Source organism: Triturus cristatus, chromosome 7 (assembly GCF_964204655.1).
Source record: "Triturus cristatus chromosome 7, aTriCri1.1, whole genome shotgun sequence".
NCBI lineage: Eukaryota > Metazoa > Chordata > Amphibia > Caudata > Salamandridae > Triturus > Triturus cristatus.
This window is the reverse complement of record NC_140590.1, coordinates 1,880,255,450-1,880,269,139: the sequence shown is the minus strand read 5'-3', so window position 1 is coordinate 1,880,269,139 and position 13,690 is coordinate 1,880,255,450. Positions and strand designations below refer to the sequence as shown.

The 13,690-nt window shown below is 44.6% G+C and overlaps 1 protein-coding gene across 1 annotated transcript in view; it reads right to left on the bottom strand.

Moving 5' to 3' along the window:
- The window catches only part of CASP2 (caspase 2), a 338,496-nt gene that overhangs the window by 139,874 nt on the left and 184,932 nt on the right, over nucleotides 1-13,690 (bottom strand). The window contains exons 7-8 of the mRNA XM_085620348.1: nucleotides 7,703-7,831; nucleotides 5,142-5,232 (exon numbers count right to left, since the gene is read on the bottom strand). Coding sequence (XP_085476474.1) covers nucleotides 5,142-5,232; nucleotides 7,703-7,831 — 220 coding nt within the window. The remainder of the gene's footprint in view (nucleotides 1-5,141; nucleotides 5,233-7,702; nucleotides 7,832-13,690) is intronic.

Below are 13,690 nucleotides of genomic sequence, written 5' to 3'. Positions count from 1 at the left end.
TGGGGTCTGGTACAGATTCACATGTGTTAGAGGGGAGCACAATCTGCAGTTTGGTGTCTGTTATAGATTGATAGGTGTTAGAAGGGAGCAAGATCTGCAGTTTGGTGTCTGGTACAGATTCACAGGTGTTAGAAGGGAGCACGATCTGCAGTTTGGTGTCTGGTACAGATTCACATGTGTTAGAAGGGAGCACAATCTGCAGTTTGGTGTCTGGTACAGATTCACAGGTGTAAGAAGTGAGCACAGTCTGCGGCGTGGGGTCTGGTACAGATTCACATGGTAGAAGGGAGCACGATCCGCAGTTTGGGGTCTGGTACAGATTTACAGGTGTTAGAAAAGAGCACAATCTGCAGTTTGGTGTCTGGTACCGATTCAAAGGTGTTAGAAGGGAGCACGATCTGCAGTTTGGTGTCTGGTACAGATTCACATGTGTTAGAAGGGAGCACGATCTGCAGTTTGAGTTCTGGTACAGATTCACATGTTAGAAGGGAGCACAGTCTGCGGTGTGGGGTCTGGTACAGATTCACAGGTGTTAAAAAGGAGCACAATTTGCAGTTTGGTGTCTGGTACAGATTTACAGGTGTTAGAAAAGAGCACAATCTGCAGTTTGGTGTCTGGTACAGATTCACAAGTGTTAGAAGGGAGCACAATCTGCAGTTTGGTGTCTGGTACAGATTCACAGGTGTTAGAAGGGAGCACGATCTGCAGTTTGAGTTCTGGTACAGATTCACATGTTAGAAGGGAGCACAGTCTGCGGTGTGGGGTCTGGTACAGATTCACATGCTAGAAGGGAGCACGATCTGCAGTTTGGTGTCTGGTACAGATTCACATGTGTTAGAAGGGAGCACAATCTGCAGGTTGGTGTCTGGTACAGATTCACAAGCGTTAGAAGGGAGCACAATCTGCAGTTTGGTGTCTGGTACAGATTCATATGTGTTCGAAGGGAGCACAGTCTGCGGAGTGGGATCTGGTACAGATTCACATGGTAGAAGGGAGCACGATACGCAGTTTGGTGTCTGGTACAGATTCACAGGTGTTAGAAGGGAGCACAGTCTGCGGAGTGGGGTCTGGTACAGATTCATGTGTTAGAAGGGAGCACGATCCGCAGTTTGCTGTCTGGTACAGATTCATATGTGTTAGAAGGGAGCACAGTCTGCGGTGTGGGGTCTGGTACAGATTCACATTTTAGAAGGGAGCACAGTCTGCGGTGTGGGGTCTGGTACAGATTCACATGTTAGAAGAGAGCACAGTCTGCGGTGTGGGGTCTGGTATAGATTCACATGCGTTAGAAGGGAGTACGATCTGCAGTTTGGTGTCTGGTACAGATTCATATGTGTTAGAAGGGAGCACAGTCTACGGTGTGGGGCCTGGTACAGATTCACTTGTGTTAGAAGGGAGTACGATCTGCAGTTTGGTGTCTGGTACAGATTCACATGTGTTAGAAGGGAGTACGATCTGCAGTTTGGTGTCTGGTACAGATTCATATGTGTTAGAAGGGAGCACAGTCTGCGGTGTGGGGTCTGGTACAGATTCACAGGTTTTAGAAGGGAGCACAGTCTGCGGAGTGGGGTCTGGTACAGATTCACGTGTTAGAAGGGAGCACGATCCGCAGTTTGGTGTCTGGTACAGATTCACAGGTTTTAGAAGGGAGCACAGTCTGCGGTGTGGGGTCTGGTACAGATTCACAGGTGTTAAAGGGAGTACGATCTGCAGTTTGGTGTCTGGTACAGATTCACATGCGTTAGAAGGGAGTACGATCTGCAGTTTGGTGTCTGGTACAGATTCATATGTGTTAGAAGGGAGCACAGTCTGCGCTGTGGGGTCTGGCACAGATTCATATGTGTTAGAAGGGAGCACAGTCTGCGGTGTGGGGTCTGGTACAGATTCACATGTTAGAAAGGAGTACAATCTGCAGTTTGATGTCTGGTACAGATTCACAAGCGTTAGAAGGGAGTACGATCTGCAGTTTGGCGTCTGGTACAGATTCATATGTTAGAAGGGAGCACAGTCTGCGGAGTGGGGTCTGGTACAGATTCACATGTTATAAGGGAGCACAGTCTGCGGTGTGGGGTCTGGTACAGATTCACATGTTAGAAGGCAGCACAGTCTGCGGTGTGGGGTCTGGTACAGGTTCACATGCATTAGAAGGGAGCACAATCTGCAGTTTGATGTCTGGTACAGATTCACATGTTATAAGGGAGCACAGTCTGCGGTGTGGGGTCTGGTACAGATTCACATGTTAGCAGGCAGCACAGTCTGCGGTGTGGGGTCTGGTACAGATTCACATGCGTTAGAAGGGAGCACAATCTGCAGTTTGATGTCTGGTATAGATTCACAGGCGAGAGAGCAGTTTCAAAGACACTGCAGTAGTACCATGTCAAACTTGGGTCTCAACTGTGCAACTCTGAAAGCCTATCCACACCATCCACCCATTATATGGTGCAATCCTGGAAGAGACTCCGGTTGTGCCACATTTGTGTGTACTGGCTGTGTGTGTGATTCAGAATATTTAGATTCACTTCACGGCACCAGAGATGTCTACCCCATCTAAGAGCATTTGAGGTCATGTTTTCCCTGCTCAGTCTGACTTATACCGAGGATCTCAGGGTGCACTGATAGTCCACAAGAATCCAATTTCACTACGTGGTGCAGGATTGTTCCCAAAGGTTCCTCCAGATAGGAGTTTCGTACTGTTTATATTTGTTGAGGAAAGGTGCCTAGTTCTATCAATGGGGCTCTCTTGTGCCGGAGGATGTTCAAAACCTGGTTGTAAGGATCCTGAGAAGGGTACACAAATGTACAGCAGTAAAGCCACTTAAAGTGATGTGCATTGTGCAATAAACAATCTACGGTCGAGCACCCTTGTTCTTTCAGATTAAGATACTAAGCAGTTTTGCTATTCACATCAGATGCGCCTCCATATAAACCTACAGTACACAGCATATCTGGGCCGGGCTTCTACTTAGCACCACAACCTTGAAAAGTTTACCACTTGGGCAGCAAATGACGACCTACAACGTTTAGTTTATAAGAGAACTAAGAAGTGATTATTTATCCAGCACCTTGACTCAGAGGCTTCCCTTCTACTCACCTTCAGGCTCTATCGGACCATGAGTGAGCTCTATACAAATAATTAAACAACAAAGCATACTTTATTACAAAAACACCTATTCCAGTTGACTGGCCGAGGTCTGCACGTCTTCTGAAGGGGGTGTCTGATATTTTAATCCGTTCATACAAGAAAACCAACAATCCTGAGCGCATGCATCAAAATGACACAAAGCAAAGACTAATAACAAAAGCAATCCCATGTGAAGGTCAAGCAGCACCTGATCACACACAAACAGAATAGATTAACAGAGGCCCAAGGAAGCACCAAACAAACATACAACACATCCTGCCATTCCTTGGTGAAAGCAAAGACCCATGCAAGAACAACTCAAAACCAAAAGCCACTCACCGTCATGCTCTGCAGATGGCCCACCACGGAGGGAGCAAACACCACCATAACAGGCCCAGCCCTGAACCAGGGATCTTGCAAATACAGAGCACACCAAGCCATGCTTAGGAGGCAACAGATCCATGGGAAGACTTAAAAAAACACCCCCCAGACCACAATTCAAAGCAGAGGCCTATACAAGGACCGATAAACACTTCAAAGCACCCACCCATAACCAAGTGAAAGCGGAGGCCCGAGCGAGGAAAGATAAACACTTCAATGCACCCACCCATAACCAAGTGAAAGCAGAGGCCTAAGCGAGGACAAATAAACATGTCAATGCACCCACCCATAAAAAGTGAAAGCAGAGGCCATACCAAGGACCAATCAAATTAAAATGCAACCACCCATAACCATGTGAAAGCAGAGGCCCGAGCAAGGGCCGATAAACACTTCGATGCACCCACCCATAACCAAGTGAAAGCAAAGGCCCGAGTGAGGAAAGATGAACACTTCAAGGCACCCACCTATAACCAAGTGAAAGTGGCGGCCTATACAAGGACTGAAACACTTCAATGCACTCCCCCATAACCAAGTGAAAGCAGAGGCCGGAGCAGGGACCAATAAACACTTCAATGCACCCACCCATAACCAAGTGAAAGTGGAGGCCTACACAAGGTCTGATAAACACTTCAATGCACCCCCCCATAACCAAGTGAAAGCAGAGGCCCGAGCAAGGACCAATAAAAACTATAATGCACCCACTCATAACTAAGTGAAAGCAGAGGCCCGAGCAAGGACCAATAAAAACTTTAATGCACCCACTCATCACCAAGTGAAAGCAGAGGCCCGAGCAAGGACCAATAAAAACTATAATGCACCCAATCATAACCAAGTGAAAGCAGAGGCCCAAGCAAGGACCAATAAAAACTATAATGCACCCACTCATCACCAAGTGAAAGCAGAGGCCCGAGAAAGAACCAATAAAAACTATAATGCACCCAATCATAACCAAGTGAAAGCAGAGGCCCGAGCAAGGACCAATAAAAACTATAATGCACCCACTCATCACCAAGTGAAAGCAGAGGCCCGAGCAAGGACCAATAAAAACTATAATGCACCCACCCATAACCAAGTGAAAGCAGAGGCCCGAGAAAGGACCAATAAGAACTATAATGCACCCACTCATCACCAAGTGAAAGCAGAGGCCCGAGAAAGGACCAATAAAAACTATAATGCACCCACTCGTAACCAAGTGAAAGCAGAGGCCCGAGCAAGGACCACACGAAAGCACAACACATTCAGCAATATCCAGGTTAAAGCAGATTGCATGACAATCACCAAGCAGTACAATACACCAAATCATGCCTGTTTGAACGCTGCATTCGAAGCCAAGTATCAATCAAGACTAGACCAAGAACCCCAAACTAAACATTGAGGAGAATTCGTACAACACTGCAACCTAGAAACATTAGTTATTATAGATGCAAATCCTGCACCCAGTGTCAGCCCATGCTTAGCTGAAGCAATATGAGACTTACAGAAATGCTTATGTAAAACATTCAGCTGCAGGGCAAGATCCACTACGGGCAAGAGACAGCAGATTCAGACAAGAGATATAAAAGAGAGTTAAGAAAAGAACAAGAGAGAGAAACCCTTCCCACCCCCAAAGAGTGACCCTCTATGCCCACCCTAAACTCACCTCCGCGGCATGCCTGGATGAAGAACATTTTGGGCTTGTTCTGCAGGTTAGGGCAGTTGGCATTGTCAAAGAGCCGGAACACTTCATGTATCTGTGGGCGTAAAAGAAGGGTTAGAACTAGTTCATGTCCAGCAATCTAACATGAACTAACTGAAGACATGGCATAAGTGTGAGGGTCACCACACAATAGGCTGCATGAAACAGCAGCAGTCTGCCAGCAGGGATAGAGAGTGTGAGGTTATGCCTAGCATTGTCCTACACAGTAGAACATGAGCAGGCATAATCTGGACAAACTTCGTTGAAGGTAGCGGGCTGGAGAACTGGTTCTGCTCTGGGTCCAACTAAGAGGCTTCTCCCTTTTGGCCTCATTGGTTTTATGGAGGGGCGTACACGATTTCAGGCCGGCATGCACTCATCAAGTGAGTTCAGCTCTGGGAGGCAAGATCTTTTAGAAATGAGATCATTCGTGTAGGTGAAGGTAAAGCCGTGGTAGATAAGACTCTAAAATCACTTCCGAGTCGTGAATCTGTTACGCACGTATGGTGGTCACTAAGAACATTCATGCCTCCTGGCACACCTAGACAAATAAGAATATCCAGGGCCACCAGCAACTGCCAGGACAGCTAGCAAAACCTAGGCCACCAGAAATACTGAGGTGACAAAAGCATCCAGGCCTTTAGAAACATCCAGGTCACTACCTAGGCCAGAAGCAACACCCACGACACCAGCAACACCCATGACACCAGCAACACCCACGACACCAGCAACACCCACGACACCATCAATACCCACGACACCATCAACACCCACGACACCATCAACACCCACGACACCATCAACACCCATGACACCATCAACACCCACGACACCATCAACCCCCACGACACCATCAACACCCACGACACCATCAACACCGACACTAGCTACACCAAGGTGATGAGGAGCATGCGAGTAACCAGGAACATCTAAGCAAGCAAGAACATCCAGTTTACCATCTAGGCAAGAGGAACATATAAGCGAACAAATAGGAACACCCTGGGCCACCAAGATCAATTTAGCTATGAGGAACACCCAGATCAACACCTAGGTCATCACCCAGGTCATCACCCAGGCCATCACCCAGGCCAAGAGGAACATCTACCACACCAGGAACAGTTAGGGCCATCACGAACACACGGAGCCACCACCCACGCTAAAAGGAATATGTAGGCACCAAGAACATCAGGCCACCTAGATCATGTAGTCCAGCAGGATCATCTAAGCCGCTAGGAACATTTAAACCACAAAGAAATCCCAAGCAATCTGGGACACCTTGCCCATTGCCATCAGTCATCTGGTGCACCAGAATCACCAATACATCCAAGCTTCTACACCATTTAGGCTTTCAGGAGCATCCGTGCCACTAGGAACACCAACAAATCAGCAACATTTAGGCCTTCAGGAACATCAGGCCCACAAAAGCAATTAGGCCATCAGGAACATCTGTACCACTATGAACGTCTGTGCCAATGCAAACATCCAAGTCACTTGGAACATCCAGGTCACCAGGAACACCAAGAAACCAGAAACACAAAGGCTAGCAGTGACACCAAGGACAGAGGTACTGGAAAGGGTGAGGCCAAGGGCAGAGGTGAGGCCACGGGCAGAGGAGAGGCCAAGGGCAGAGGAGAGGCCAAGGGCAGAGGAGAGGCCAAGGGCAGAGGAGAGGCCAAGGGCAGAGGAGAGGCCAAGGGCAGAGGAGAGGCCAAGGGCAGAGGAGAGGCCAAGGGCAGGGGGTCAGGCCAAGGGCAGGGGGTCAGGCCAAGGGCAGGGGGTCAGGCCAAGGGCAGGGGGTCAGGCCAAGGGCAGCCGCCAGGCCAAGGGCAGCCGTCAGGCCAAGGGCAGCCGTCAGGCCAAGGGCAGCCGTCAGGCCAAGGGCAGCCGTCAGGCCAAGGGACACTGGGTCAGACCAAGGGACACTGGGTCAGACAAAGGGACACTGGGTCAGGCCAAGGGATACTGGGTCAGACAAAGGGACACTGGGTCAGGCCAAGGGATACTGGGTCAGGCCAAGGGACACTGGGTCAGGCCAAGGGACACTGGGTCAGGCCAAGGGCAGGGGTCAGGCCAAGGGAAGGGGTGACACCAAGGGACACTGGGCCATCCAGACCAACAGAAACATCCAAGTAATCAGGGGCAGCCATGCCACTTGGAACATCCAAGCCACTGACAATACTACCCATTGGCATACCTGCAGAAGGTGGTGCGAAGGTGGGCTATGGCAGATGTATGTTGGGAGAGAGAAGTGGGGTAAAAGGGTGGGTTCAGTAAGAGACCATGGAACTTCACTACAAAGTGTCACAAAAAGGATAGAGAGGTTAACCCAAGGACATTCACAACAAAATAAAGCAGAGTTTTGTCCAACTTTGGGGAAAAGACCTCTGACGCCACACCTTGAACATTCATGGCTCCGTCTAATGATTTCACTGTGCTCCCAAAGCCCTAAGATAAGTGACATCTCCTATGGACTTGACCACACCCTTTGACCCACCAACTTTTATTTTCATCCCAGGACCACTTACCTGAAACAAGCTGCCGTCCGTGCCGTAGATGGCCCCCTCTACACCATGTGAGAGCAGCGCCACAATGCAGGCATCGGCCTGCTGATGGTCAGGATGGCGGGAAAACAACCCGAGCTGGGATTTCATCTCCTGGAGACAGGAAGGAAGAGAAAGTGAGCACAGGAGCACAGTCTTCAGGAAAAGGTGTCACAGTGGGGTCCGCTTGATGAGGGCTCATGAATGACAATCAGCAGGAGACCTCATTAACAACATACTGATGATGAGGATATATATATATATTCACTGAAAAAACCATAGGTTTCAGGGGCGTTATAGTTAGGAATTGGCGTTTAAAAAAACCTTAGAAATTCGCTGAAAAAACCATAGGTCTAAGGGGTGTTATAGTTAGCTGGACATTTCCCTTGTACAAAACCCTAGAAATTCCCCCGTTATAGTTAGTTCAGCTAAATATAACTCGCGCCCCCGCAATGCACTGCTGATGACGTCACATATTACATCACTCATGACATGGTCAGTGACATCACTGATGACATCTCAAATGACATTACTGATGACAACACTGATGACGTCATCCATGTGATGAATTAGTGCATCTTCTCACACCCTAATATAACCTTTGATACACCGACTCAAAATTTCAGACGGCCATTTTGAAAACCATAGATACTCCAATACCAATAACTACATACCCACTCATTCACTCTTAGGTCTACATACATCTCCACTCACTCACCTGTACAGTCACTCATACTTACAGTCACTCCGTACAGGACTATCATATGCATTTATATACCTATATAGACACTCACACACCGCCAATCATCCATTGAGGTACTGACACACCTAGTCAGTCATGCAAATAATTAATCACAGTCCAATTTACTCACCTATACAGTTAAACACACTCAAATTCACTTACTCATAAAAATACTAATAAATTCTGACGCTCTTATACAATTACTGATACAAGCACACACTCATCCATACAGCCACTCCCGCAATCACACACTCTCACATATAGATAGTTATATACTCTTACACACATATACACTGCGTTTCACATATGTAGTTACTGACACATGTACAACTGAGATATACATTCAATCACTAACACACCCATACATACACTCACCCAACCATACAGTCCATCACAGTTGCACTCTTAAAACCATGCACCCATAGAAACACCCACTCACACATCTATGCACAGAGTCACACACACCCTACCCACACAAACACTCAGGCACCCATACAGATACTCAAACAACCAATCAATAACCCATATAGACACTCATATAGCTATTCACAAAACCATGCAGCCACTTATACACCAACACACAGACACATACAGACATTCACACAGTTTAGTCACTAGTCTGCAGTAAGATACATTTAATGACTCACTTATAGAGTCAGTTACGCACATAGAAAATCATCCATTCACACACTTGTACACCCACTCACTCTTCAACAGGCCTTTCCCTATATATATTAAACATATTAAAACTTTACAGAAACACAGACTCACTGGATGACGTCATCAGTGATGTCATGAGTGATGTCACTGACCATGTCATGAGTGATGTAATATGTAACGTCATCAGCAGTGCATTGCGGGGGCGCGAGTTATAGTTAGCTGAACTAACTATAACGGGGGAATTTCTAGGGTTTTGTATGAGGGAAATGTCCAGCTAACTATAATGCCCCTGAAACTTATGGTTTTTTCAGTGAATTTCTAAGGTTTTTTAAATGCCAATTCCTAACTATAACGCCCCTGAGACCTATAGTTTTTTCAGTGAATATAGATATATATATTTTCACTGAAAAAACAATAGGTTTTAGGGGTGTTATAGTTAGCTGGACATTTCACTCGAACAAAACCATTGAAATTCCTCCGATATAGTTAGTTGTACTAACTACATCTCGCCCGCCCGCAATCAACTGCTGATGTTGTCACATATTACATCATTCATGACATATATGTATTATATATATCTATATAGCAATTTGCATTGAAGAATGAGTGGATATATAAATATAAATATCTGGATGGAGGATTTAGTAGCAGTGTGATTGACTGTTTACTTGACTAATTTATAGTGTCTCACTAAATATATTGGATAGTGACTAAACTGTGTGAATATCTGTATCACTTTGTCAGTTGTTGTGTAAACTGCTGCACCAGTTGGTTACTAGCTACGTGAAAGTCTATATTATTGATTGATTAGTTAGTATCTGTATGGGAGAGTGAATGTGTGTGTGGTTCGGTGGGGGGTGTGTGACTGCCCAAAGATGTGTGAATAGTTGATTCAGTAGGTATATGAAGTTAAAACTACATGTTATAAAAGTTGTTTGGGTGAGTGATTATCTTTATTGGTGTGGTGATGAGCCAATACATGTCTCAATGGTACATGTCCAACAAACTAGGAAAATAAAAGCCAGTGTATGTGTCAGTTGTATATAAATAATTATATATATGACTCAGTGATTGTATGAGTGACTGTATGGATAACTGTATACTTGTAATAGTGTTTTTATAACACACTAAGTATGATTTATTATCTATATGAATAGATGAAGTGGTGTTTTTATAAGTGTATAGGTAAGTAAAAGTAAGTATGATCCATTGTTTGCATAAGTGAGTAGGATGACTTCATAAGTGATTAGGATACTGGGTTTCCAGCGATAATCTCACGTTAGGCAGTTAGCGTGAGGATTTTTATCGCTGAGGAGAAAAGCGTTGCTAATAGCACGCTATCTCAGCGATAAAAATCCACGTTACCCGGCGATAATTATCCTCACGCTAAGAGCGCTGAGCAATAATTATCGCCGGGTGTTGCTGATATGCCCCAGTATCTCCCCATGTCTACAACCAAAATGAATTTGATCTTGTGTGATGTAACCAATGCTCATGTAAAGCACTCCAATACCTGACAAGTCTGCACTATATAAAACTGCAAATACACACAAAATAAGTGTTTTGCACACTTCTGTCATTGGGCTACATGTGGGCTACATCTGGGTGATATTTGTGCTGCATTTGGGCTCTTTTGTCTCTGGTGGCCATCTTGGGAGATTTATTTGTTATGAAGTTTCCTAATTTCCTCATTTACTGCAGTCTCCTCAGTAGGAAATGCTTTCAGTTTTTTTACTCAAAATGTGCCCTAATTTTTCTTTCTTCAGCACTAATCATAATTTCTATGGCAAAATGAACCCCCTCATTGTGTTCCTTTTTAAATTAAATGTTTTAAGTGTTACTAGTTTATTCCAATCAAGATGGCTTCAGGTGTGCCATACTTTTGTCATAAGTAAGACAGTAAGCGCTCTAGTTGTTCTTAAGAAGACTCTGGGACATTCTGTCATTGGGCTATACTTGGGCTACATCTGGGTGATATTTGGGCTACATTTGGGCTCTTTTGTCTCTGGTGGCCATCTTGTGAAATGTATTTGTTATGAAGTTTCCTAATTTCCTCAATTACTGCAGTCTCCTCAGTAGGAAATATTTAAGTTTTTTACTTTAGTTCCATCAAGAAGGCATTCAGATGTGTCACACATTTGCCATACATTCTGAATGTTAGCACTCTAGTTGCTCATTAGATCACTGTAGTAAAGCTACTGCTCACCAGGGAAGCCTGCTGCTGGTATTCAAAGTGCATGTTTCAGTCTGCATGTCAGAATTTTTTTATGAAATAGAAGAGGATTTGAGAAGTCAAAATGTGCCCTAATTTTTCTTTCTGCAGCACTAATCATAATTTCTATGGCAAAATGAACCCCCTCATTTTGTTCCTTTGTAAATTAAATGTTTTAAGTGTTACCACTTTATTACAATCAAGATGGCTTCAGGTGTGCCATACTTTTGTCATAAGTAAGACTGTTCGCGCTCTCGTTGTTCTTTAGAACACTCTGGGAAGCTGCAGTAGAACACAAAGGAATCAACTGACAGTCTCTGCCCTTGTTGGATGTACATGTTTTACTGAAAATGTCAGACTTCATTCTCACATGACTGAGAAAGATAATGTGAATTTACAGAAAATATGCTCTCAGTTTAGCTTATAGATCACCTTCCAAACCTCTGTGGGAAAAGCATGAGAAAATAGTTTTCTCTCAAACATGATTCATGATATCACAGCAGAAGGTTTTTTCACATGGTAAAATCACCTTAGAACACACCACAATTCCTAAAATGAGTATGGTACCATCAACAAATGATTTATAATGTAACTAAAGTCTTAAAACCTTCTATTAACTGCAGTGCTTTTTAATGAGGTGCTATCAGGTATATTGGTCCCAAGATGGCTGCCAACACTTCTTGGATGAAGTACTGACAGCCAATCAGATCTCACAATGAGATGTGTGGTTAGGCTCCGCCCAGATATATCTATCTTTTTCACTCTAATTTTCTCAGGAACTACTGAACGGATTTACACCATTTAAGCAAAAGGCACGAGTCAGAACTGGGGACTACCTCTTTGCCAAATTTGGTGTAATTCCGTTCAGCAGTTCGGGCTGTAGCTGCGTCAACAGGTCCTATGGGAAAATGCATGGGGAAAATGCGTTTTAAAACCCCCTTTTTTTCTCGGTCCCCGCTTGACGAATCACTGTGAAATTTGCAGGATAGGAGCGGACCGGAGCTGGCCAAACGTTTGGAAAATTTCGCGAAGATTCGTCAATCGGCGCCAACGTTATTCCAAATAGAATGTTGCGGATTTCCTGTGGAAAATAGGTCCTAACTATAACAACCTACTGGCGACAGCCAGTAGGTAATATATATATATATATATATATTCACTGAAACAACCATAGGTTTCAGGCCTGATATAGGTATGAATTTGCATTTAAAAAACCTTAGAATTTCACTGAAAAAACAATAGGTTTTAGGGGTGTTATAGTTAGCTGGACATTTCACTCGAACAAAACCATTGAAATTCCTCCGATATAGTTAGTTGTACTAACTACATCTCGCGCGCCCGCAATCCACTGCTGATGATGTCACATATCACATCATTCATGACATGGTCAGTGACATCACTGATGACATCTCAAATGACATCCCTGATGACATCATCCAGTCAATGTGGTTCGGTTCGTTATTTAAATATGTATTATATATATATAGCAATTTGCATTGAAGAATGAGTGGATATATAAATATAAATATCTGGATGGAGGATTTAGTAGCAGTGTGATTGACTGTTTACCTGACTAATGTATAGTGTCTCACTAAATATATTGGATAGTGACTAAACTGTGTGAATATCGGTATCACTTTGTAAGTTGTTGTGTAAACTGCTGCACCAGTTGGTTACTAGCTACGTGAAAGTCTATATTATTGATTGATTAGTAACTGAGTATCTGTATGGGAGTGTGAATTGTATTTGTATTTGTATTTGTATTTAGTTTTTATATCGCGCAGCTTTCACCCACCGGGTATCTTGGCGCGTAGACTGTGATGGAATAGACCTTTAAAACCAACGAGAAGTGCATCGGCAGAGACATGTAGGAGGGAGGAAAAAGGCTGAGCACGAGCCCAACCAAAACTAGGGAAGTAGCGAGGCCATAGACCCCTCTCTAGGGAAGAGCCAGGTTTTTAGATTTTGCCTAAACTCCATCAGAGAGTTAGCCTGTCTGATATTCAGCGGGAGTTCATTCCAGTAGCGTGGGGCCACATTACTAAAAGCCCTACCTCCCATTCTGGCCTTCTTAATCCTGCCAGTGTTTAACAGAAAAGTGTTCGAGGAACGAAGAGTCCTTTTAGGTTTGTACCAAGAAATCTTCTCTTGTAAGGAAAAAGGGCCAAGGCCATGTGCCGCTTTGTAAACAATGCACAGGGATTTAAATTTGACCCTTTCCCTCATAGGAAGCCAATGAAGCTCTCGAAGCGCCAGCGTGGATGAAGAGTCACGTTTTCTGGTCAGCGCCAGTTTGGCTGCCATAGACTGGACCCTCTGCAATCTCTGAAAGATGTAAAGAGGTGCTCATAAATACAGA